The 27,928-nt window shown below is 35.6% G+C and overlaps 1 protein-coding gene across 2 annotated transcripts; it reads left to right on the forward strand.

Annotated features, from left to right (window-relative positions):
- Nucleotides 1-49: 49 nt before the first annotated feature.
- Nucleotides 50-27,928, forward strand: cpz (carboxypeptidase Z). 2 transcript variants are annotated; one of them, XM_088629467.1, is made up of 11 exons: nucleotides 50-274; nucleotides 2,000-2,029; nucleotides 3,974-4,348; nucleotides 10,590-10,805; nucleotides 11,645-11,841; nucleotides 14,101-14,262; nucleotides 21,942-22,100; nucleotides 22,375-22,510; nucleotides 23,579-23,718; nucleotides 24,111-24,210; nucleotides 25,847-27,928. In XM_088629467.1, the coding sequence occupies exons 1-11, from the start codon at nucleotides 160-162 to the stop codon at nucleotides 26,194-26,196; spliced, it is 1,980 nt and encodes a 659-aa protein (XP_088485593.1). In that variant the 5' UTR covers nucleotides 50-159; the 3' UTR covers nucleotides 26,197-27,928. The 2 variants fall into 2 exon arrangements, with proteins under 2 accessions (XP_088485593.1, XP_088485584.1); XM_088629458.1 differs by having other exon boundaries at nucleotides 52-274; nucleotides 11,645-11,874.

The raw sequence follows: 27,928 nt of genomic DNA on the forward strand, positions 1-27,928 counted from the left end.
ACTCCTCTTCCGTCTAGCACGTCTTGGTGTAATATGATCGGTGACCGTAATACTTGTAGTAAAGAGACATTTTTTTGAAAGAGAAGTCTGTGAACTGAAAAAAAAAGTTTCTGCAGTAATTAAAAGCGTAGAGTGCATCCATGTGAGTGCCACATCACAATGCATATGGGATACAAACGGATCAAAATGAACTCAATTGTTTTTGCTCTTAATTTACTGGCTTCAGTTGTTTGGAGTGCCCCACCTCGTTGCGAACCTGGAGACGCAATTCTTGGTAAAGTATATGTGCTTCAAAACTTAACCGGGCGCTGGTTTATTTTATTTGTAGGACTCAAGTTAAAACGAGAAAGAAGACAGGGTTGTGGGACGCGAAAAACAGATGTTACTCTCATTGTCAGAGCATAGTGCTGTAACACTTTCTAGATTTATTAATAACACATTGTATATGCCCATGGGTGATAGACGGAATTAATTAATTCTATATGCAGGATTAGCAGTTTAATGTCTTTACAGAATCCAAATGACAAGAATACATTTAGCTTCTTATTAGAATATCAGTATCGTCGTGAGTTTTAATTACTATATTTTGTCGGCGAAAAAACGCCCTTAACAAAGATTATAGAATGATAAAAAATAACTCTAGGAGATGTGATCATGTACATTTTTATATGTCACGTACAATTAATTGTATTAACACTAAATTAATATGTAATCAGTTTCTTTTGTTATTTGTCCAGTATAAACGATTATTCAGATATACCGATAGGCCCGAATAAATTGCTTGATGAAAGGTATAGTGTAGATGCTGTGGAATCACTGAATTATTCAATTGAATTGATCATATCTCGTCGATTATGAGGAGTTAAGTAAGTGAAACTGGTGTGTGCATTAAGGAAATTTAAAATTCAGCTCATCATAGTGTGTATAATTGTGTGAGATAAACGTAATAAAAGAACCAAGGTTGCGTTTCCTTTACTAGTGTAATCGTTTAAAACAACCATTTTAATTGCATCAATTAATAAATATGTCTAACGTGGAATAAAATGCTGTTGTAGAAGGATGTGATCCCTTCCAGTTCCATTGAGCTAGTTCTTTATATGGACCGTGTTGATTCTGCATTTATTACAACACTTCTGTTGATGTAATCATGTTCCACAGAAGTGCGATTGTGATGCACAAAGTAACGGGCACAGTCCATCCCTGGTATAGAAGTATGAAGCAAAAACCGCAGAACTTCAGCGGGAAGACACGAACCGAGTCAAGCCACAGGAAGGAATCACAAGAATTCCTATATTAGCTAAACAAATTAGAAATCTTATAAGGACTGTCGGTATCATTTAGTTTTCTGTCTCCCTATACTGTATTCGATCAAAATGCAACGAGGAATATATTTTTCAATTTCTACAAGAGGTTAAAGTTGTGATCCCTCCCACACACACATACTGTACACCTTCATCGACTCGATTATTTTTTCCTTTTGATTTTACATGCATATTTTCAGACATTACACAAAATTAATTAAAAAGGCGTTTTGTAACAAAGACAATTTTCTGTAAGTATGACCTAATGAACTATCCAGCTTCAAAAGGAGATTGATTTCAAAAAGTCAATCTCGCCCAGATACAGTTAATTTGAGCACTGTAGATTGAAAAACAACGGTGTGCCTGTCCTTCACGATAAATAAGGAGACTGAATTCTTAATACCCCTGAAATATTTAAGTATTGTATTCATACTACAGGCTACATTGCATTGAAAATGTTTGCATTTTACTATATTTACACTTTTGCAGTATTGCAGATGAAAACATGTTATTGGTAATTTATTTAGGTATGTAATATTATTGCATTCGAATATTTCTCCAACAGAAAACACCAACACCAGAAATATTTTCTAAACAGGTCTGCTTCACAAAAAAGCTCTTCTGCCACCTAGTGTTTAAACTGATGTTTACACCAAGGTAATCTGTAATCATAATATTCATTATTTTATGTTTTTTAGGACGATGCCGAATTCCAGTTGAAGAAAAACGTACGTTTTGTTTTTGGCAAGTAGTGTACTTATAGTTGAAAGTCATGTCTTAATCAATTTGCATAATGTATTCTACGAATCCCTTTAAAAGTTAAAATATAAAATACCTATAACATTAGATTAGAACAATTGTTTCTTTTAGATTTTGATTTCAAATTTAAGGGACTGGAAAAAAGGAATTGCTGAAGAATTGGAGTAGGCCCAAAATTCAAATTTAAGCAGTACAAATTAAGCACAAAATTTGATTGTTAGATAAATCCTTACCTAAAAAACTGTTCTTAAATTTAGATGGCTTTTTAACAAAAGTCTATGACTATTCATTTGCATACAGCAAACTATTCATTGAGAATGTGCAAATTAGCTGTTGAGCCTTTAGATAGAAAATATTGTGCTTTTCAGTCATCAGACAATCTGGTAATAACAGGGCATGTTTGTGTGCATTCATTTTAACATTTAATTGGCAATATTTTAATATTTTTACATACACTTTTCACCTTTTGATAGTATAGCTGTGTTTAGATTTTTAGTAATGTGAGGCATTCTTTTGCTTTCAATATTGTGTTCCAAAAAAGATAATTACATAGTGTCAAGAGTGGCCTGAATGCTAAATGAATGCTATTGTAGCCTGAATATACAGTAAGTGTGCTGAAGAATCATTATTTTATTTATAACTTTTTGCCATGTAGCTTATTGTCCATAGTATATGGTAGTGCTATAAGATGATCTCATATTATTTCTTTAAACTCTTCAATTAAATGCTAAAAAAGCCTGAGACAAAGGTAATGGAAATAACAACAAAGGTAAATTGAAATTATAGAAAAATACCAATTACAGAAACAAAAGGCAAGTAACCAAAGAAACTCACTACCTTAAATACTCTGTGGTAATGATTTGTGCAGCTAATGATCTGCAACTATAAGAAGTTATTCTGTAGCTGTTTCAGATATCATTCATCCTTTAAAATCTCTAAGGGAATTGGTTTGCATTTTTTATTTCTGTGTGGATATAAGCCAAAACATTATACATTGTACGTGTACTATAGCTCAGAGGCAAAGGAAGACTGAAAAAACATCTGGGTACGTGACTCTTTGAGAGACTTAGGGTAATTGCAAGATGCAGCATGCCTTGCTATCTATAAATAACTTCAGACAACACAATGGGGGTCTTAATGGGCTTTATCTCTGAGCCATAGGGGTTTCCCTGACAAGACACATACCTTTTAATGTGTTTTTAATGTAGAGCTATGATTCACAATCTTTAAAAAACAAACCATATGTCATAATTACAGTACCTAATTAGAATATAGTATTTGGTGAAGGGCTTTAAATATACTGTATATTGTGGAATAAGTTACAACATAAAAGGAAAAGTGGGGGTGTAGGGTGACAGGTTTAGCATTACAGTACTCTCCTGGATGTTAAGCAGAAAACTATCTAGAGCATTCCACCAGTCTTCAAGAGATTGGGCTGGTACCCTCTGACATTTTTGTCTGTGCTTTGTCAAGGCAGGCATGTTGCCATCAAATAACCCTGATTGAAACCTGATACATTGCTCATGGTATAGGCCACGATTTTAAAACACTTACTCCTGCAGACATTATCAAGCCAAGATAGGGAGAGGGATAAAAAAAGAAAATGAGCAGTTAGAGCAAAGTTTAGAATATTTATTTTGAAGACATTGCCTCATATTTCAACATCTGATCACATAATCTCACAGAATAATGACGAGGTCATTCATGGATACAAAAACCAGATTAATATTCTGTCTTTAATTATTATTACATCTTTTTGTGACAGTTAGTCTATGAATTAGTTGTGCGGTTGGAAAAGAAACATTTGCGAATCTGGGTGATCAAACAACAAATACAAGCTTATTTCTTACTAACTTTGTCTTTCTTCAACTTTTTATCCTTTTTATCATTGTTTCTGCCTCCCGTGTTTCCAGCACAATGTACTAACATTGTACTGGGCTACTGTGATGATATGCCTTACTCCAAAACCCTATTCCCCAATCTGCTGGACAATAAAAACAGAGAGGAGTTAGAGATGGGGACAGAATACCTTCTTCTCAGTGTCATTCACACTTTGCTTAATGGCGAGTGCACGCCTGATATAAGGATGCTGGGCTGCTCCATCATTGCTCCCCGGTGTGAAAATGGCAAGATCATGAAGCCTTGCCGGAGTACCTGTGAATCAGTGAGGAAAAACTGCATACATGCATTCGAAGGCATCAAAATGGCCTGGCCCTATTTTCTGGATTGTGATCGGTTCTTTGTTGGAGAAGAGGAAGGATGCTATGACCCTTTGGAAAATCTGAGAGGTAAGTGTTAAAAATGTTTCACATACTGTGCAAAAAATAATCTAGAAAAGTGATTTGTTTTAATGTTTTCCAGTACATATTGTGTTGGTTAGTGGTAAGTGTTTTTTTTTAAACAAACCTAAGTACAATTCATAACGTTTTTGTCACTGATGTTTGTAAAAGACCAAATTAATTTGAAAATTAAAACAGCAAACATTAAAAGGTGGATTTTCTTAAATATTGTTCCTGAAAGGCATTAAAATGCAACAGATGGTTTTGTTTCTAATAGTTCTCAAAATTTTTTTGCAAGTTATCAGTAAAAAATAATTTCGTTCACTTTATTTTTGAACAACCAGTTATCAAAAAGTGAAACACTCCATACAATGCGCGTATAATGTTCATATGCTACTGCTCCTGTGACTGTGGGTACAAAATCCAGTGAAACATAGACTGATTAAGGATGAACCAAAATACTATAAGTTCCTCAAGGTAGGATGGTAGTGGTCATTGGGGAAATTGAGGGTAGGGTTGACAATATCTAGGATCAACCGATACTTTGGTGTTCTCCTGTCAAATGTGCCACGTATATTTAGATGAGTACAACTCATGACCAAGAACAGCTACATTGTTATCAGGGGCATGTCCAGGGTGGATATAGTCATAGATCCTGAACTGCTGCAGAGATGCCTGGACAAACTGTGGCCTGATCAGGCTCCATACAGTAAGATGATGTCTCTTGGATAAAGGCAATAGAGCCTCCAGTACACATTTCTGTGCAGCACCACAGAGACAATATTTTTGACAACAAGTAGTATCTTCTCTTGTGCAAAGGAAGGTAAACAATAATGTAAGTTACTTTATGCCCTCACAAAATTATGCTTGAAGACACAAGGCCACATGTTGTACTGTGTATATCTGTGGGAGTTTCTGACAGAGCACACCATGCACGTGATGAACTGGTCACTCTGTTCACCTAATGGGAATCCAGAACAGTAGTTCTGGGGAGTATTGGATCTGTCTGTGGCTGTTGATGCCACATTTGGTTCAATTTCTTTGAAAGAACAGGCCCCATCTTTTTAACTTTCTTCTGAGTTGATAATGGGTGGTGTAACACAATGGAGGTTTTGACCTGAAGAGATTTGTTCTGCGTCTGTAGCCAGCTCTAGTCTAACCTCTTCCGTTAGGCACTGAAGGCCATCTTAAGGATCTCCTTTAAGTTGATAGAATGTCTTCAGAAAGAAACTGTAAGAAGCCCTGAGTTGATTAGTGCTCCTGTTGTTTTACGAATTAAGAGTACAGTTTCTGAATAGGGGGTGCTCTTGGGTTCTCAGGTCTAGACCGCTAGACCGCTGGGTGTTCCTTGGGCTTGAATCCACAGCTTTGGGTCTGGATTTCTTCCTGATCTTCAGTCTAAGGGTTACAATGGTGAAGTTCTGAAGTGCTTCGGATAATGAAATAGCCATTCCTGGGGTATGTCTGTATGAGAAAGGATTTCCACCGTTAGCCTTGTAAAGTTTGAGGCAGCGGTGCTGTGGAGGTCATAATAAGCTTTTTGCATCTCTCGGTACAAGAAGGGGCTATAATGCTTGCCCACAGGGACGGGTCCCAGTTAAGATGTTCAGCGGTTCGCTCAGTTGCCCTCGGGTAAGCTTCCATGTCACCCTGAGGAATCATCTTCCGCAGGACATAGGTTAGTTGAAACTGGAGTTGAGTGGAGCTCTCTGGCTCCAGCCCCGTAAGAATCATGTGATCCACCATCTGATAGCACAATTCCTGGGTAACCTGGACTTGTTCCTGCAGACATCTGGTTTGTGAGACTGCCAACACCTGGATGACAGAGGGCTGTGCCTGCAGGGCATCTTGAGCTCTCTGTTGTAATGAATTGGCCTCTAATTGTATGGCCACAGATTGAGAGAGAGAAGGTTCTCTTAAGGTTATCAAATCCTATCTGCCATAGTAATAACTTTTTAGACAGAGACCCACGTTGGGCGCCACATGTAACATGATCAAGGTTCTGTCCTGAAGAGAACTGTTCTGTGTTGGAGGCCGGCTCTAGTCCATACCTCCTCCGTTAGAGACAGAAGGCCAGCCTAGGAATTAGATAATAGAATGTCCTTGGAAAGAAACTATAAGAAGCCTTTTACTAGAGACAATAACTCTTTTTCTAAAAGAGAAATAATGTGACATGAATGAGAATGAGTTCTGGCTCTGAGACGAAGTTCTGCAAGCTGTGCGACTAGAGGATTTTCAGGGGAAAAAGAGGTCTGCTATGCCACAGTGGGAATATTAGTGTGTCATAAATGTGCCAACATTATGTGCAGTCCTTTTTATTTCTGTCAGAAACATTTTGCATCATGCATTTTGATTGAGTTTAGTAAAATTTGCATTTAATCTTAATATTTTTTAATTGCATGGGAACTTTATGTAAAACCTCCCATAAGTTCCATGATACATTTTGGGTTTATGTTTCTTCCACGGATGAACAACCCTGAGTACACTGCAGTACGACCAGCATTCATTCTATGCCCATTTTCGCTTTGTTCCTGTGTACGTGGTTTTATCTGTGTATCAAATGCTGAAAATTGAGAATAGCCCGTACAGAAGTCATATTTTATTTTGTGCTTAATTACTGAACCGTACAGTTTAGGGTAATGCAATTTACATAACATTATTTAAAAATTTGCTAAAAGATCATTCTCTATCCAATTTTCATTATTGTCTGTATATTTTATAAAAATGTATTGAATTTGATGTTTTAATTAAGAAACAATATTTTCAAACTTAATTGAATTGTTTATGAAAATTCCATTTAATAATCACCTATAATATTAATGCTTATTAGTTTTCAATGCTTACTGGAACAGCTTCACCTAATTAGTTTATGTTCAGTTTCTGTGTAACTCTGCAACATTCTTAAGCTAATTGACAAAACACCACCTGAAAGTCAATTTAAAATCTGTTGAGTGAAAACCTACGAAAGGGACACTTGAATTTAAAACACACACCTGGGACACAAATGTTTACAAACTAATGCCTGATTCTTGTAAAACAAGGCAGGTATTAAAAATAAATTACAGGTTCAGTTAATTAACACAAGACACACGACACTCAGACCTTAAATTTATTTTCTAGATTACAAAAATCTGTATGTTGTTTTTTAATCTGTTTCCTAGTGGATATAATAGGGTTTGAAATATTCATTATACTGACTAAGAAATGAATGCCAAACATATTTTAAAGAAGCATAGTGAAGATGCTAGTCAAGTTTGGGAATTAAACACCATAGAAATTCAAAACTCTTAGATCACATTTGAGACTGTGCTAACACCTTCCAGATGACATCTAATGAAGTCAGGTGCAGAATGCCATGCAGATAGCGAAAACATCAGCTACAATATAAAATAGGACATACTTGAAGGGACTATTTATGAGAAAACCTGACTGTTAGGACTCTTTATGTAGACACTATTTTCATTTTATAGACACTGCTGGAAGTCAATAAAAAGGCAAGCAGAATATAAGGATATGTGGATATACAGCAAGCTTATAATGCAAATGGAGTGAAACTAAAACTGTCAAGTAAAACCTTATTTAGAATATTGTATATAGTTTTGATCACCAAAATACAAAACTATTGCTGCTCTAGAAGCAATCCAAAGAAAAGCAAACAGATACTGTACATTTCCATCTTTACAGAAAAAAAGAAAGAGAAAAGTGGTGTTTGACAGACACTTTCCATTGGAAAGCATACCTCCTTATTCTCCTGTCAACATAGACAGGATTGACAATTTAATGCACAATGCGGGTCTTAAATGGTTAATCTACAGATTATCCTCCTAGTTTGATTTAGAAACTTTCACCTTAAAATCTTGTAAGTGGGTAACATGCTATCATCATACTTTAAACACAGCAGTATGTTATTGTTACGTCCCCAATATGGCTCAGTCTAGGGGCGAATGGAGACTAACATGAGCCAGGGATTAAACGAAAGGAAATACACAAAAAAACACTACAATTTCCTACAACCCAATACCCTCTAAATCTGTCTTCTGAGAAAGGGGGATGGCAAAGCCCGACAGATCTCGCGTTTACCAAAAACTACAAACCAACATTAGTCTCACAAAAATTTGCCGTAGTTTATTCCACACCTCTCTTCTACCTCTGTCTCCGGACGTCTCGTACCGGCATTTTAAAACCGGACCGCTCTCTTCAACCAATCCACAGAGAGAGCCAATTTAAGGACACATGCACCTCCAAAAATGGACTCTCACATGGGAGGGGAGTAAAAAAAAACTGAACATAACAGTTACAGAACAGTACATGGAATTATACATAGAAATTATCACGGACGTCAGAAGGGATGAACCGTGGAATGGCAGGAGAGCGAAAAAGACCCTATGTATAGCGGCGAGATGGGGGTTAGTCCGGGCTCAGCTGTTCAGGAAATGCCTTATAGAAACCTATGCCCTCAGGTAGAGGACGTGGGGCGACCTGGTGCTAGGCAGGTTTCAGGACATCCGAACCTCAATGCTGAGCAAGGAGCAGAGCAGAAGCAGGAAGTAAATAGGCTACACAACAAGACACACCAGAAAGACATGAATAATCACAGGGAACTAGGAACAGGACAGAAGTAGAGCGTCCTCTAAGTGTACTGGGCATGACAGAAACATCATTAAAGTCTGACAATCACTGATGTGATTCTCTTTTAAGAATTCAGAATCAGAGGAACAATGAAATTTATGGGAGGTTCCTTCCCCTCCCGCTTCACATATACAGAGTATTATGGATTTTGAATCCCTAATTGTTATTTTACTCATATAACAGTACAGGACTCGTACTGGCGTGGGAGAGGTGAAGGCTGATTTCCTCCAAACCCTACACTGCTCTTTTTCAGTCCTGTAAGCCTCAAGCTGAAGACAGTACAGTTCGCATTAACTAAAGCAGTAACACAGCTCTCATTGACAGCAGCATCAAAACCACCACAGGTGCCCAGCAAACCCAGCAAGCCACAAGGAGCCGATGTTGTTCAGAAAACTAGGAACATCTAGCTGACTGCTATCCCAGGCCTAGTGGCACTCAGCCTATGGTACTATGCTACCTTGGGAATCTTAGTTATTGTTGGTACAACAGCCGGTAGTACAATGGCTCCTGGAGATCTTAGTCACAGTTGGTACACTGGCTCCTGGGGACCTTATTCTAAAATCACTTGGAAATTTAACACAGTGATCCTCATAATAATGCTGCCTGAAAAAGTTTTGCAATCACAGCTTTGAAAAAATGATGGCCACTGTAAATACTGTTTGTGATGGTATAATTTAATGGTGAGAACATTAGAAACAAAATGGAAATAAATACAACAACAATGATAATAATTATAATAAGACTACTAATAATATTAAAGTATTCATATTAATAATTTACACAGGTTTTTTATATAAAGGTGTTTTTCCATAGGCAAAGTATTATATTTTTCCAGAAAATGTGGTTCATCTGTTTGGAGTAAAACTTTTATTACACTATAATATCCTTTGCCAGATTGAGTTTATAGCAATTAAAAATAAGTAAGAAAGGAAAAGTGCTTGCCATAATTTCAGAGTAATTCATTGTTTCCATGACTGAAATGATATTCAGTATGAAATTAAATTCTTTACTTAATCAGCCTAAGGCACTGGGGGAGTTTAAATTAATAGATTTTCCTTAATGTCTGAAATCATGTTATATTCTCTGCAGTAAAAAAGATAGAAGGATAGTAAATTGTTGTGGAACATTATGATGCAGATGTTATAAAAGAGCTTTGAGTTAAGAAATCACTTAAAAGATGGAAAGTGTGTTTTCTGAAGTCAGCTACAGTATATATACTGTATATACTGTACAGTATATGTCAGTTAGCCTTTCAGAATACAACTTTACTAAACATAACAAGAATGACAAGCCATTCTAGTAAAAAGGGAGACAAAAAGCTGAACTAGTAGAAGTCATAATCTTACACAAATTATTTAGGCATTTTTTATTCTTCAGCATATTACCCGGCATTTTCTACTTGATGTAGACTGGTCCCATTGGTACTGTATATGAGATATTTTGACTTTACTGATACATGAGTCTTGCAGTGGCATTTCAAAATCTATGGTGAATCCAAATTTAAATATATAAGTGTAAGAACATTACTGTGAAACAATAATTTAATTATGTATAAAACTGTTGGTAATCACTGTTCCGTTGTGTATGTTGTATGTACTTGTGTATGTTGCATGTTTTTCAGAAAAACAAGAAGTTGCCCTTGCTAGCATTTCTCCTGAAGAGCCTTCAACTATCATTCAGTTTACCTACCATTCTCACTTACAAATGGAGAATGTGTTAAAAAAGACAGCAGCAAGATGTTCTGACATTTCAAGAACGTACAGTATTGGTCGAAGTTTTGAAGGGAAGGACCTTCTTGTAATTGAGTTTTCAGATAACCCAGGACAGCATGAGTTGTGTAAGTAAATTATTTTGTGATTTTGTGAAAAATGAAAAGACCTGTGCACACTAACGCAAGAACAGAATTGAGTCAACATGAAGGCCAATGAGATTCAAATAAAAAAAATGTTTGTGAAAGGTTATATAGTATTTATATTTTGATACACGTGGCATACAGTATACTGTATGTGACTGATAATCTCACAACAGAGTAAAGTGTCAAAAACGGATGAATGAAATCCAAATGTTCAATCCACTCAGATTAATTTATTAGGCACGGATATACAAGCAAGCAGCAGGAAACATGGATGCCCACACTCTGTAAATTAACTTGGAAGTACATTTGTGCCAGACAGGATATTGATTTAGTATGAAATGCAGCACTTGTGAGCTACTAATTTAATGAGCAGATGAATGATGTGATCAATATCAGGCATCATGAATAAGAGTTCAAGTTCCAGTGGAAGGTCATGAGTTTCCCTTCCTCAGACTAGATTTTGTACCAAATATATATCCCATGTTCTGTCTTATCACCATATAAAGTCTTACTGTATATCAGTACAATACAACAAATATATTCTGTTGTTTTAACACATACTGTACAGTATGGTGACTTTTTCAATGATTTAAGTACAAGAGCATTCAGTTCGGAAAGATCTCTGACCTATAAGCCTAAATTATTTGGATTCTGATATAATCGTAGTGGTAGGTATTTTGTCTGAAAATCTGAGGTCACGTTGTTTGAATTGTAAGAATTACAGGTGAGTCTTGACTCATTAAAAATGAAGGACTTATAATTATTTGGCAGTTTGTATCTTTAACTTTTACCCCGGTGTTTTATGCTCTTGTTCTTCACAGTGGAGCCCGAAGTGAAATACATTGCCAACATGCATGGAAATGAAGTGCTCGGAAGGCAGCTCTTGATCTACCTAGCCCAGTATTTGTGCTCAGAGTACCAGCTAGGAAATGAGAGAATCCAGACTCTAATCAATAACACCAGAATTCATCTCTTCCCCTCAATGAATCCTGATGGATATGAGTTAGCTGCTGCAGAGGTAGAGGATACCAATGAGCAGGAACAAGATGAAGTAAATATCAGTTCTCAAGATACACTACGGATCCTCTCTGACGCTCTGCTGCTTCAGCAAGGTCCCCCACTACCAGACTGTGTAACCGAATCAAGAACAAGAGAAAAAAAGATGCAACATAGCAGTTAGCACCGGATTCCTAAACGATTTTTCAAAAGTCACCAGTGCTATTAGAATGTTAGAATAATTCTCTAATTAGAAATAAAAATAGAATAATGCTTCAGTGATGCTTCAGCTGGCAGTGGGAGTGGCCATGAGACTCACAAAATACATCGATTCAACTAACTTGTTGATTTCCTAAACCTTTCTTACCTTTAATCACTAATTTTTAACATAGTCAACTAATAAAAGTGCAACAGTAGTTTAACATTACTGCAAAATAGAGAAGTATTTTCTCTTTTAATACAAATGGCCACCACGGACAAAAAGAAAATCAATTATTAAATAACAAAGAAATTTAATAGATTTCTAAATAATTTTATAAGTTTTAAATGTATCTTCCAGGTATACATAAACGTGTTTTTTTTTCTCTCATTTTAACTCAGTACTATAAATAATAAGATACCAAATATAAACATCTTTAGGTTTATAATGTTGAATTTATTATTCAAATATATCATGGAAGAACAATGTTTTATCTATTAATCACAAAGCCTATGAATTTCTATTGTAATGTAAATCAAAATTTTGACCAGAACACGCATAGTTAAATATATATTTTTAATTTCTTTAGCTTTAAGCCTCCCAAGTCATTAAAAGGAAAAACATTTTGATTTTATTTTTTCTTCACATTAACCTTACAAACACAACATTACTTCTGATTAAATGATTTGTCATGTTCTAGGTTATAAATAATACAATATAGAATAAAATAATGGAGAAAAGCTTAGATTAAAGGGGAAAAGAAATGTTTAAGACAAAATATTTAACATGTCAAACACACTTGTAAAGTACAGTTACAAGACTCTACTGTATTGTATGTGCAGGGTTTTTAAAAGAAAAAGCAGAATAAGAAATGCACTGACAAATTGTTTGATGGAAAATGGTTGAAGAACAATTAACAATGAAACGCAGAGAGAGATGTATCTTGAAAGGAAGAAGGAATTTTGTTCCTCCAGTTTTTTTGAGAAGTTGTTGATTGAATTAAAATTCTACATTTACAATGATCATTTTACATTTTTCTTCAATTGGAGATTGGAAAGAACTCTGAGCCGTGTTGGTCTAATTACCTTAAATATGTACAGTGAAGGGTTACTTTATAATGCCTTTTAAAAAGAATTGTCCTGTTTGTAAACAATGAAATGTAAACCTTTTTTATTTCCCTTAAGGGAAAAAAAATACATGGAAAGCAGAAACTGAGAGTTAAGGAAGTCTCCAGCTAAAATTTTCAATGCTGAAGTTTTCAATGCTGGGCCTAGAGAGTACCAATCCAATAAGTCAAATAGGAATCTCTAAATTACCATTCTTATTATATTTTTATTTGTTCTCGATTAGGACCACTTGGAAGTTATTGATCAATTTATTCAATCCAAAGAGCTCTGGCCATTATTCAGGTTCATGGATAATCAGGTTTGTGTTCCCAGTGAACTCTGAATTACTGAATTGAACATATTACCAGTCTAATTGATTGTGGAAAAAAAAAACATTCCTCAGTTTTAGATGTTGATGATTTCATCTTTACCTATAATACCTTTTAGATTAGCGCTCTTCAGGATCAGGGTTGGAGAGCCTTGATTTATAACTTTAATGATGAAACCTCAATAAGTTTTAATTAAGTTGCAAGTGTGAGAGTCTTCCTTGATTTTCAGTATTTAATAAAAGAATCTTTATAAGTGGCTGTTTGGTTTATTCAAAGGCACAAAGATATCATTTCCCTGTACATTTTTTAAGATTCAGGTTCCCTGCTGTGCCTGAGCATCACAAATCCTGGGATGCTGGCCTCTTCTGAGCACAGAGGGTTTTCTCTCTGTTACTATCCTCTGACAAGTCATTACAAAATCCCATTAAGCAATGAGCAATAAATCTTTTAATCTAATTGAATACTTCCAAACTAACAGTAAAATTCGAAGGGCTGATTTCACAGATACTGATTGGTTACTAGTCTTTGAATAGTGTACCTAAATGAACATTTAGGTAGTTCAAGATTAGTGCTAATCAGGCTGTGTGAAACCAGCCCTAAATGTTCCAAAAATATTGTTTTTCATTTTCATCATATGAAATATTTAGGGCCACAGGTATAATGGCTGGACCAGTGGAAGAGCAAATGCACAGAACATCGATCTTAATAGAAATTTCCCCGACCTGACATCCATTGTTTACAGCCGGAGGAGAAACAAGGGATACCGAACGGATCACGTACCAATTCCAGATTCTTACTGGTTTAGTAAGGTATGGAGCTTTTTTTCATTTAAGTTAAATTTGAGAGAACATGTTCTGCATCCTACTGTACATTCATCCATTTGCAAGAAATTACATTGTTTAATATGTGTGTGATTGTTTATATTGTTACACATGGGGCTTTACGAAAATGGTGAAAATCAGGAATTGACCAAGCGGCTTAGTCAATAATAAAATATTCATAACCCCCTACTTGTAAGTGATTTTTCCAGAATATACCTGCAGGGTTGGTATAAATAGAGGCACGTGAATTCTTTATTCACTTTTTGTTGAAAAGAGTAACAATCCAGGCACACTTGGTTAAACAAATATTTACTAATGATGACAAGACAAACACTTTACTACACAAAACAAAACATAGGACACACAAGTTACTCTATGCACAGTATTTACAAACAACGCATTTCAGAGGCCTAACATCCTAATAACTCAGAAAACCCCCAGACGTCTACTAAGTATGAAAACCTTAATGCCTACAGAGGCCAAATAAGACTTAAGCCGCCTTTCTAAATGAATGCAATTCAACCTGCAGTTAAATCTCTCTCTCTCTGTACTCTGGATGCCACAGAATAAATGGGAGCCTGTTTCCCTATTCTATTCTATCCCTGACCTTCCTTTTCTCCTCTTCTAATGTGATCTAATATTGTGTGTTTCTGTACTGCTCATTGACAATCATATACCCATGACTTCATGACAGAAGTTATACCAAGGTACACCTTACAATTGCTTTTGCTCAAGGGACCCCCCCACATCTCAGCAAACATCTTCTCTGCTTTGAAGCTAGAAGTGTTTACTCTGCCAGGTGTGACAAACTTTATCTGAACTTCTTAGTCACCTCAAGCTGTAACAATATTAATGTTATCATTATACATTTGGTTTCTTCTGTTCTTTAAATAAGATTGATCTTATTTAAGTGAAGCAGATGCAGTGCTTAGAAAAACTCTACACCCCTTTTCAAATGATCTATTGCCTTATAACCTGTACTTAAAATGTATTGAAATTGTTTTATTTTTATTCATCTATACATCCTACCTCATTACTTCCAAGTGAAAGAACATTTCTGGAAACTTTACTTAAATTTATTAATGAATTTAAAATAATTAAGAAAAAATAATTAAAAACTGAAATAGCTTGGTTGGACATGTTTCTATGCCCTAGGGTGGATTAACGAACAGGCTGGCATAGGCTGTAGCCTAGGAGCCCAGATTGATCAGGGCCCCTGACGGGCCAGAATTATTGTTACTGTAATGACTACGCCCCTGTGCATGACTTGGAAGTGTCCTGTGATTGTTGGTGCTGTTCTTGAAATAATGTGCTCACCCAGGGTGGATCTTGTTGTTGTTGTAGTTGCATATGGTTGGTCTCAAAGCAAGTGTGCACATGATTTCTGTTGTTAGCACGCAGACTGGCTGTGAATCTGATTTACTGGTTGCATTGCTGTATTTACATTACAGGCTATAGTAGTGCATGTGTGTGGGCTCCCTGTGTACATGTGTGTTCCCTGCGTGTGCCGCGTCATAGCAATCCTAAATTATCTCAGGTCTAACCTATCTCCATCAAAATCACAAACCAAGTTAAGTGTCTTCCAAATGTGGTCATTCACATCATTTCAGGATAAATTCAACAGCTGTTTTATGATCTCTCTGCTGGATAGTGTATTTTAAAATAAAGACCCAACCATGAGCAATAAGAAACTTTCAAAAGAACTTCAACGTAAAGCTTTGGAAAAGCAGCGATCAGGGGATAGGTATAAAATAATACAAAGACCTTGACTATCCTTTGGAACATGGTCAAGATCATTATTAAGAAGTGGGAGGTATATGACACCACCAAGATCATCGTGCTGAGATAAGGCTGTCCCTCAAAACTGGATGACAGAGCAAGAAGGAGACTGATCAGAGAGGTTACAAAGAGGCCAATGGCAACTTAGAAATCGCTACTGTATATGCTTTTAAGGTCGGTAGAATGTACAACTGACAACATTATCCCAAGCAGTCCACAAATCTGGCTTCTGTGGAAAGATGACAAGAAGGAAGCCAATACTCAAGTAAACCCACCTTTAATTCTTTGATTTCTATTTACATTCTGTAGAGATGTACTGTACTGTAGCAAAATGTTTTGTTCAAGCTTAGTAGAATCCCGTCCCAACAGACTACCATCTGTAACTGCTACCAGACATGCTTCCACCAAGTATTAAATCAGGGCTGGAAACTTGTCCAGTTATGATATTTCAGTTTTATATTATCAATTAAATGCATGAAACTCTGTGGCACTGACACATCAAATGTGAGACTTCAATGATACTTTTTATAGGTACTATACTGAATTGTGGAATATTAATTTAAACAATTTAAATCCTGGAAAGGTAAACTTACTGTAGTTAATTCTGACCATAGATTAATTTGAAAGTTTTGACATTGTTAACTAAAAAACCATAGTGATTTCACACAAAATGTATTTGTATTAATAATTTATCATCACCTTCTCTAGACTCTTCTTCTGTTTTATGCACTGAGATGGAGTAGAATATGTTGAAGGTTGTCTGGATTTTGGCGAAGACTTCTACTTCTACTGTTAAAGTCCAATTACTGCCAATATAATATAACTGATAGGCCTGGCCAAGCCAGTTTACCACCAAAATATGAACAAAATTATAACTACTGAAAGTGGACCAAATTAATGTACCACTGCTGGGATTAAAGGTCAGAGTGCTCTGTATAAATACTAGCCTTTGCGATACTGGGGAGACTAGCTTTAGGCACTATTCAGGACACTTGGGGAAAGATCTTTAGTAGTTAAGCAAGGATTTTTTTATTATATCCATTCCCTGAGTGAAACCCTGATGCTGGATAAGGGAGAAGTAACTCCATTAACACATAGTGTGTTGGAATTCCTGAGAGGAAGAAAAATAGGAAAACTCCTAGGCCACTCCACCTGAAGACAGGGTCTTTTAAAATACATCTTTTAAATCTTTAGTTTCTATTGCTTTTAGCAGATACAAATTTACGATATTATGCTTATGTTTGCACTTGTAGAGACTTTGAGATCTAAAAATATCTTATACCGTATACTGTATGTTTGTTTTCTGAGTTAATGTGGGCAAGTCTGGCGAGATCAGATTGTTCCTTAGTATATGTTTTCAAATGAAGAAAAATATCATTTATTTCAATAATCTTGGACAGGGGATGATGTACAGATGCAGCCATTCAAAGTGAGCGGTACAGACACGTACCAGAGGTAATTGGCTGCGGCGTCGCGCATCATGACGCAAGATGACGCGGGGTACCACGGTACATGATTGGTTGACCGACAGGGGCACTCGTGGTCCATTGGTCTGTCGTAGAAAGATTTACAGTACAGTAAACGTCTTTACTGTGCCCGTTGTAGATATTGAATTTTACCACTGAAGGGAAATCTTAGTAGCTGAGCATAAAAAGAATAGGAGCATACTGTAACGCGTGTGAAGGCCATAAACGATATTAATTTTGGAACAATGGTTTGATATATTTGATTTTGTATTGTGGTCGTTATCTATGTTTTTGGTTGGTATTATGTTTATATGGTTGTTTTTGTTGGTTGGTTGTTATTATGGTTATTAATAATACGATCTATAGTTGAAATCTGAGCCTAAATAAAAAAAAAGCAAGTGATTAGGTTTATGAGCAATCTAATTACTTATTCGTTTAAAACGCTATATAAAATAAAGTTTATTATTAATTTGCTGGACAGAGCGGTGAACATTATTATGCATAAGACAAAGATAACGATCCTGATCAGTTTAGAAATCTGTGTACGCTGTAAGGTTTTTACTTCTTAAACTTTTAAAATACACGTTTCGAATCGAAAGAAATCCTCTTCCTGGTACAGTTGTATGAAGAGAGAGGCGAAACAGCCCTACACAGCCCTGTCGCAGTACACGAATATAATCATATCATTATTAAATTCTTTAGATACGCGATTCCATATTATATTAGCAGAAAAGCTTAAAACTACCACTTTTTCACACGCTATTTCACGTTAGTTAAATTTAATTTATTTATATATTATATATTTATATCTCTGACCAAGGGAAACGTCTCATTTTTTCAAAGAAATGGTTGTTTGTTGATTGTTATCAAATATGAGTTAGAATCGATCATGTTGTGATATTTTGAAATATAAAAGTCAATTGATTGTCCATAATATCGCTATTCTATTTTTTCGAAGAAATGTTTGTTAAAAGAAAAGTCCAGCACCAGCTGGATTTGAACACACAACCCGTGAGTTGGTAGTCGGGCACGTAGACCAGTAGGCTACAGGGGAAGTCGCATGAAGAGGGAGGCGAAACAGCCCTACACAGCCCTGTCGCAGTACACGAATATAATCATATCGTTATTAAATTCTTTAGATACGCGATTCCATATTATATTAGCAGAAAAGCTTAAAACTACCACTTTTTCACACGCTATTTCACATGCTAGTTAAATACTTCGATGCTTAAAATCGTTAGGGAGAAATGGAATACCGGTGTGTATTTTTCCTTTAAAGTACCGATTCCTGGAATCTGACTGGCTGACACCCTTCTGAAGTGGTTCCATAAAATCTGGTATACGGAAAAGAAAGCGTTGATACATACAAGTATCTTTTAAGACAGTCTTTGCTGTGCTCTTGAGGATCCTTGTGATATTTTGAGCTCTAGTTGAATGATAAGTGTCGCATTTTAAATAATTTTCGTAGTTAGAAATTATGAAACGCCCTGTTAAAAGCAAGGAAGTTTTTATGCCCGTTGAAGTAAAACAAAATGCCTGACAAAGTATGGCTTGGACAGATTCCAAGTGCTTGTACAAATGTGCTAAAGAAATTATACTTTGAGTATACAGCTTGTCCAAAGTCATCCATTATTAATACTATTAGTAATATCTTCGGTAAAGGCTTTGATGCATAAATATTTCTAATAAAGGTAGGTTGTGTACTTTTGTCCAACTGAGCAATCTTGCTTTCATAAAATATACCAACATTTTAATGACTGATGATTAACATGCTGTAATACACAGTTCAAAATTAAAAGCTCAAATGCTGTACATGAGAGGTTAAGCTCCCCCTGGCGGTTTTACAAGGTGACGCTGGATAGTTTCCGGCATGACGTCAAATGACGCGCGATTAACCACGTGATACTGCGTGATACTGCGTGACACCGCGTGATACCGCGACACGCCCACCGGGGTATGCCGCGAAATACCCCACCCATTTTGAATGGCTGCATCTGTATTATAATTATTGTAACACAAACGCATTGCCTGGAGAGATGGCCTACATTGAACCTGAGACCACAACTGGCTTGTTTTGTCCCACTGTGAGGAAACCTGTCCTACTGTACAGTATGTGCCCACATGGTCTACTGCTTCAGTTTTCCCAGATGCAATATAATATAATATAATATAATATAATATAATATAATTAGTCAAAACACACTATTGCAGCTTGATATAGAGTGTCCTAAGACACATAAAAGATGGATTGATATCAATAATATGTTATTTTTATTTATAATAAATTCCATTGTAACAGTGTTGGTTGTTATCATAATGTGATAATGTGTAATACTGTACTGTATGTATAGTAACTATTGCAGTCCTGCAGGTTGAAGCCTGGAACGAAGACAAAGATTTTGTTTCAATATTGTTAATATAATATAATATTGCTTTCATTAACATCAGATTTTTGCAGTTGTTATTCAGTGCTTCCAAAAACAATATATATTCCCCTAAATGAGAATGACTTTTTCAGCTTTCCAGGCTATTCAATGTAAAAAAACTTACCAACCTAATACAGAAATGAAGAGCGATTCCTGTTACTGCCATATTGGAGTTTTACACAGAGATAAACTGTGCTATAGTGTAGTTAAGAAAACAAATGTAGGTTTCAGGAAACTGAAGGGATTGAAAAAAGGAGTGAGAAAATGGCAAAGAAAATGAACACATTTACAGAGCTGGCTGGTTTCAGAGAGGTAATTTATCTAGCAGCTGATTGCTTGATATCCTGCAACATGAACTCTTTTAAGGGGAGAGTAGCCAAGATTATTTTTTAAGTTATTTTCATCACACATCATTAATATATGCCCTAATTGAATGTGGAATTTGTCCAGTCTAAATTATTTCATTCTGCAATAATTATGCAGATTAATTAACCTCAAAATGAGTACTGGAATTCAAATTATTAAAGTGCAGGAAAGGTTTTTACAGTAGTTAGGGAATTGCATACTGTGTTGCTGTTAGAAACAAAAATCTAAAAGTTGGTATGTAAGAAGATACAGCTAGCATGACAGTGGATGCTGAGAGGGTTAAAATCATAGAAGGGTTTATGACTTGGGCAGCCCAGTTAAAGGCTATAGCAGATGTGACAAAGAAATACAACAAGAAAGGGCAGAAAAAACAAAACAATTAGGAAACTATAAATGTGTCGAGAAATATAAAGGCTGAAGTTTAAAATACAACCACAGTTCACATGGACATGTTGTTGTCAAGGGTGACATTAGGAGTACCTTGTTGGACCCTATGCGGTGCTGAGTCTGTAGGCAGCTAGTGTTTAGTATCCAAATCCTAAGGGCAAAAGGCAAAAGTCGTAGTCGAGGTAGAAGAGCCAGATCGGGTATCACAAGAGTCAGGTTGAGAGTATCCAAATCCAAAACGAGAGATGAGACGAAGTCAAAGCCGGAAGAAAAACAAGGCCGGGCAGCCAGAAATCAGGTCGAGCACAAGAGAAAGCCAAAGGTAATTCTCAACAGTGAGTGGGGACTGAGTGGAGTGAGAGGGTATAAATAGGGAAGAGCGTGAGGAATGACAATTGATTAATTCGGGCGAAGGTGTTGGCGGGGAGAGGTGCTCGTAGGAATGCGGTTCGTGACAGTTGTCTTGAGTACTCAACTATGAAGTGGAGACGCGGCTAAAGACAGCAGCCCGTATGAAAATAAAATAGAAGCTCGTTTACAGATAGCTGAAAAAAATGCTTAATATAATCCGAAAGAGGAGTTGACAAATGTAAAAATTAGAGAAATAACAGACCGAGAAGAGCTGGAGGTAACAATAAGGAAGAAAAGACTACAGTGATTGGGGCACATTTCCAGAAAGGATAAAGACAGAAGAGCCAGCCAAGTTATGGAATGGAAACCTGGAGATAAAAGAAAGGAAGGCAAAGAAAAATTTGGATGGAAATAAGAATGACTTTAAACAACTTGGCATGACATGAGAAGAGGCAGAATATCTGATTAAAGACAAAGGCAAATTGAGACACTATTGCCCAATGTGCAGTGTTGCACTGGATGAACTGAGCATACCAATCAGAAAAAAATAAACTTGGGAGAAAATTACTTTGTTTTGTTCATAATTACAAGTTAGTCATGGATTGAACATAAAGATCCCCATAAAAGTCTCCACTAATTTGCTACCACAAGCATCTTTGGCATGACTTCTTCAGGATAAGTAAATAAAAGTGTTGTTCTTTCAACTGTTTGTTATTGTTTTAACAAAGACCTTAAGATAAGTCAATGGTAACAGTATCACATGGAGTACTGCAATAGCTTTTGAAAACCTAATCACAATTTAGAAAGTTTGAAATGTGTGATCCTCTTAGGAGACGATATATACAGCTAAAATGGGAAAATGTGTTAGCGTATTTATTTTTGTAAACTGTAGGTAGCTCCGGAGACATATGCTGTGATGAAGTGGGTAAGATCAATTCCCTTCGTGATGTCGGCGAGTTTACATGGAGGAGAATTGGTCGTCTCCTACCCTTATGATTTTTCACGTCACCCAGAAGAAGAAAAAATGTTTTCTCCTACCCCTGACGAGCAGGTAATATGGTAAAGCTCAAAACAGATTGGATATAACAGAATTAAACACAGGATCTGAATACAAAACAAACTTGATTCTGCATATTCTTTGAAACTTTTGTGTTAAAACTGTGGTCAGAGGTAATGATATAGTATAAATGATCACAAGTGAAATTAAGCCCTCCTAAGATTCAGTAATCTGAGTAGTTTGATATGGTTTTGCTACTCAAATAGTTGGGTCTGAAAATAATAATGGATTAAGTATATCTCTTTTCATTTTTTCATTTTCTTGAAAGGTGTTCAAACTGCTGTCTCGGATCTATGCAGATGCACACCCCACCATGTCTGATAACTCCACAGACAGATGTGGTGCATCTTTTGCCAGCAAAGGGGGTATTATCAATGGAGCAATGTGGTATAGCTTTTCAGGAGGTAAATGGGCCTGCCAAAACAACAAACCTTTCATTTATAATCATTATTGAAAATTGTTATATGAGGGTTATATGTTCAATTAAAAGGTTACAAAATCTCTCATGTTTAAAAAAGAAGGTAGCTTAGAGGACCTGAAGAGGTACAGCACTTTAAACATTATCTGCTCTGACATGTGCCCCTGGCAGTGTGATAGATTTTAATGGTAATGAAACTATCTTGAACTAAGGTGTTCAGTCTGAGTTTATTTCTATGGGCATGACTCTGGCTGAATTAGACTTCCATTATATAGTGATGCACAGACAGTGTGGGGCCATGGTGCTATGACTGATAGCAGTGGGGCAGACAGTCAAGGTGAGCAGAGACCTGGACAACCAAGCACTTCATCTGTGGATGAAAATGTTAATTGTACTGCAGATACATGAAATACTGTAATGATATTATTTCAAACATTTCACAGGCTATTGTGCATAACATCATTCATGAAGAAGTGGATTGTTGCAAAATGGGCACTTCCTGGCTACTAACATAACTGACAGGTGTTAATGATTCCAAAAGGCCGGGGTCCTCTTGAATGTGTTTAATATTATACAGAATATAGTCTGTGGGGTTTCTCATGATGAAACATGGCCACATTGTGTGACAATAGAACAAATATCTGCATCCATGACAAAGAAACGTTCTGTTGTTCCCTCCTGCACAGAGGTTCAAAACAATCTTGTCACCAGGGATAGTTTTTGGAACTATGTTCCCAGTATCCTTCATGGTAACTTCTTCTACTGGGCTGACACTGTGAATTCTAAATGATAGTGTGATACATAGAACAAGATACTGTCTTTACATTGGTTGGTCCTGTAGCTGTGTACTAACATGGGAGCTCTTGTTGCCTTAAACCCACATGTTTCACTATAATATTTTACAGTACATAAGTTATTGCAGCTTCTGAGTTTTATTTAAACTTTTCTATCTTTAACTTAAAAAAAAAACAGTAACTACTTTTTAGCTGTGTACCTGGTGTATTGTACAATATACTATGCGTGTGTGATATTAATGCATTTTCCTATTAAACAGGAATGTCTGACTTCAACTACCTTCATACCAACTGTTTTGAGATAACAGTGGAACTGGGCTGTGACAAGTTTCCAAGTGAAGATGAACTGTACTTGGGCTGGCAGCAAAACAAAGAACCTCTCTTAAGCTATTTGGAAGCTGTGAGTCTTTTAATCGTTAAAAACAATTTCACGACTCAACACAAAATAAGGAGACATAAGTATGTACTATGGAAGAGTATTTTAGAAAAATAAAAGCTATACTGTTATCTGCCCTAAAGATACTGCACACATACAGTATTCAATTCATTTCTATATAGCACCTCTCACAACAAGGTTGCCCTAAGGCAATATTAAGTGCAGTCCCCCTAAAAATACTGCCTATTTTTGACTGATAACAGTGTCAAAAGTTCTTTGCATAAAATACTGTGGTCTCAAAGCTCACAGTTCATATTGGATACCGGTAGTTGTAAACATTGTTACTGTATATTCCTTTTTCCTGATTACACCTTTACTTGAATTCAAAACTGAAATTCCTTTCCTTTTTGCTTCAGGTACATCGTGGAATAAAGGGGATAGTCAAAGACGAAACAGGTAAAGGAATCAAAGGAGCTCGTATATCAGTCAGAGGAGTACGACATGACATCTTTACCGGTAATTATTTCATAATTATATTGTAAATCTGCTGTTGCAAAGCTTTTTTTTTTAATCTAGGAGCATCTTTCTGAAATAGAGAAGGTCTGATGAAAATTAAGATCTGTGTTTTTTTTTCAAAAGATCTGCACCTTTCCATTCTGACCTGCACAGTTTTGGTAGATGTTATCATTAGTGCCTGATGTGAAATGTTAGTCTCTCTCATTCATTTCATAATTCCTTATAATTATAGAGACCAAGGTTAAAAAATGCAACCCACCACAAGTACTTGATTGGAACTTTCATTAGCTGACAACCAGCAAAGCCCTGTAAATTTTAATTTTATTACTGCTCTACAGTAGACCATCTTGAGCCAATCAAACGACATACAGCAAATTATTAAAACATAATACATTCATTTAATAGCCATAAAGATACAGTATAGAAACTGTTTATTCCATTCTGAAAAGAGAAGAAAATAAACACGATTTGACTGTGGAGCATTCTTCAGGTGTGTGAAGAAGGCTCCACAGCCAAAACGTTTTTCTTTTCTCCTCTTTTCAGTATGGAATAAACCTTGTTCCTTTGCAGCCTACGTATGCTGATGCAGCTACTGTACCTACTTGAACTACTTCAGTATAGAACATGATTAAGAAGAACAAAATACAGCTCTAAGTCACTACATTACCTTAACACTTAAATTACCTTAACAGTCCACTGTTATGTTTCCCCCCACAGACATTTTCAATAGCAAAGTCACTATAATACCTATTTCACTCTGTCAGTTTTAGGAAGTCTGGGAACGGGAGTATTCTTCTTAACTAATCCATGTATCTCAGTAACAATAATCACAATATACTTGCTTTTATACTGAGACACCCTGGTGTTCTTAACTTGGCTTAAATCTGCAGGGGCATGTCCTCAGAATAATTTGAACAGAAGCAAGTGTAAACAGTACTTGCTTGCTACTGAGAACCATTCAAGTCTTACCAAATTTACTATGATGTGTTTTAGATCAGAATACATATACTGTACATATGGGCTCTTGTGCTTTAACACCACAAGAAATGTTTGTGGTTTTTGTAGTACAGAGAGTTTAATAAGTATTAGAGTTAATGACTTGCAATTGATTGATTAGGGAATGATTAGTGGAAGACAGATACATTACAGAGTGTTTAGCAGCTCAGAATCACTTGGAAAGAATATTCTGATGGTGATAAGTACTGATTAAAGTTAAGTTGTAACACTGGATGTAAAGGGTTTATGCAATCAATGAAAAATTAGAACTGTCAATGAATAGAATATACATGTGTGATTTATAAAATTCTAAGAACAGCTGTGTTTTAAAATAGTAATAATTATAATTATAATTGTATAAATGGGATATTAGTCATGGGATAAAATAGTCATGGGATATTAAATAATGAAAAGCATTAAAAGGGTATCTAAGGTCTTCACTGACAAGAAAAGGCTTCTTGGATGTTTGTGGTGATCTATGTACTGTATAATAAATGCCAATTTGTTTACATTTTCATATAAAAATAAATCTTACTTGTCTTGTTCCCCTTATGTTTATTTTAAGTTCTCACTGTCCTCAGTATCACATTTCATCAAGCATGAAATAAATATAAAACTATATTTTTAATCTTTACCTTAGCTGAAGATGGGGACTACTGGAGACTGTTGACTTCTGGGACACATATCATTACTGCTTCTGCACCGGGCTACACAAAAGTCATGAAAAAGATTAACTTACCACCAAGACTGCAGAAAGCTGGACGGGTAGATTTCGTACTAAAACGTGAAATTCTGGAACCAGGTATAAATGATCATTTCCCTGCTCAAGACACCTATGACCGGTTTGACCCCTTTAATCAATTTGAAAGATACACCCAACGTGAAACTGGAGAACCTGGTGAAGAGGAGGTACAGGAAAAACCTTGGTGGTGGTCTTACTTTGCCTTGTCTGGTAACGCAGCACCAACTTGGCTACTGAGGAACTATTAACCTTCTAAAGCATTTGTGTTTATTATCAACCATAGTTCCTTCCAGCTTCTTAATAAACAATTGCAGATATGGAAGCAAATAGTTTTCTTGCCAAAGTTGTAGGCAACTGAGACACTCAGACATTTTACTGTAAAGTATAAGTTAGCTTAGATCTGAAAGGATTTGACATGCTTTCCTGAATAATTAATTATTGCACTACAGACTTAAGCCCCAGATAGTTTCTTTTGCTTTCTCCATCCTAGAATGAATATTTCATTCAATCAACAAATAAAATGTCCCAGGTTACTACCAAATATTTCAGTTATTCAAATTATGGAAAAGGTAAATAAAAAGGTAAATATAAATTACTGTCTGAGACTGCTGAATAAAAATAAATGCAGTTGTCCTTTGTTAAAAAAAATAGTGACAACATGAGCTATGCAGGATGTTGTATTAGGATCTGCAGTTAAGAGAAGTTAGTACTGTATGTCAAATATTTGTATCTAATACCTCTCACATTTTTTCTTCTTCTGTGATACTGTCTACTTTGGTATTAACTTGTGCAACTGGTTTCTAGCAAAAAAAAGCTCTTTAAATGGTAAGTTCATAGTATGTATATGATGACCTATTGTCCGATACACAAATGCACAACTATTAATAGTAATACAACGTGATATTTGATATAAAACACAATAAGTATTTGGCATTTGGATGAGGAAAAGAGAAGGTAAATTTAATGTAATTGACCATAATGCTGAAAATAAAATACATTCTCAGATATTCATTAACTTCAAATAGACTGACAATAGGAGACTGATACTGAGGTTGTTATCAACAGTGATCTTTAAAAAAAAACTCAAAATGGCTTAAAGATTCTTTACCAATTGTTTTTAGCCCTTCCTGCTTTTAAGTGAAGAAAATACAAATGATAAAAACAGATTGTTTGATATATATCTTATATATACAGTATACATCATGTTGTGTATATTATCTTGTCAATGTTCAGTCTATTGAATAAATATTACATGCACAGCTAGTTCAGTTACAGTGTTACTTTTGCATTAAAGAAACCTTTGATTTCTTTTATGCTTAAATACTTTAATTCCTTTATTGTTTTTCCCTTTTTTTAAAATCCACCCTTTTAACAAAACATTAATGAAAGTGTAACATTCAATTTTTTGCAAGCTTAAACTATTTATATTATGGAGCTAACATTAAATAAAAATTGCAAATAAACTAAAATAGTTATTTATTCATACTTTTGAATAGAAAAAAAAACAATACATAATTTTACATTTGTCCTTTTAATTAACACAAGCATAAAATGGCCACTTTGTATTTTCACATTTCAAGACTTTTCTTAAACTTTTTTTTCTTTGCACATTCTTACAGTATACAGTATATTCCTTATATTCAGTAGTTAAAATGGATATCTGTTGGAGCTTCACACGAAGAATGTTAGAAGATAAGTTAAATGCTGTAACATTATATCTAGGTGGTGACTTATGTGGGTGATAACATGGTTTTATGTAGAAAACTGAATTTCATAATAATGAAGGTCATAACAGTCAGCCTGAAATTTAAAGACTAATACAAAGTTTGTTTGTGTGTTTCTTTTTCAATAAAAACATTTCACTACCATTCAGTACATACAGTAGATCAGCATTTGTAAAAGTCAGTTTTTGTATACTTTGTACTCAAGTGATTAAAATGTTTTGAAGACAATTGCAATAAAAAGTACATCCAGACAAAA

The sequence above is a fragment of the Lepisosteus platostomus genome, chromosome 1 (genome assembly GCF_059453375.1).
Source record: "Lepisosteus platostomus isolate fLepPlt1 chromosome 1, fLepPlt1.hap1, whole genome shotgun sequence".
Classification (NCBI taxonomy): domain Eukaryota; kingdom Metazoa; phylum Chordata; class Actinopteri; order Semionotiformes; family Lepisosteidae; genus Lepisosteus; species Lepisosteus platostomus.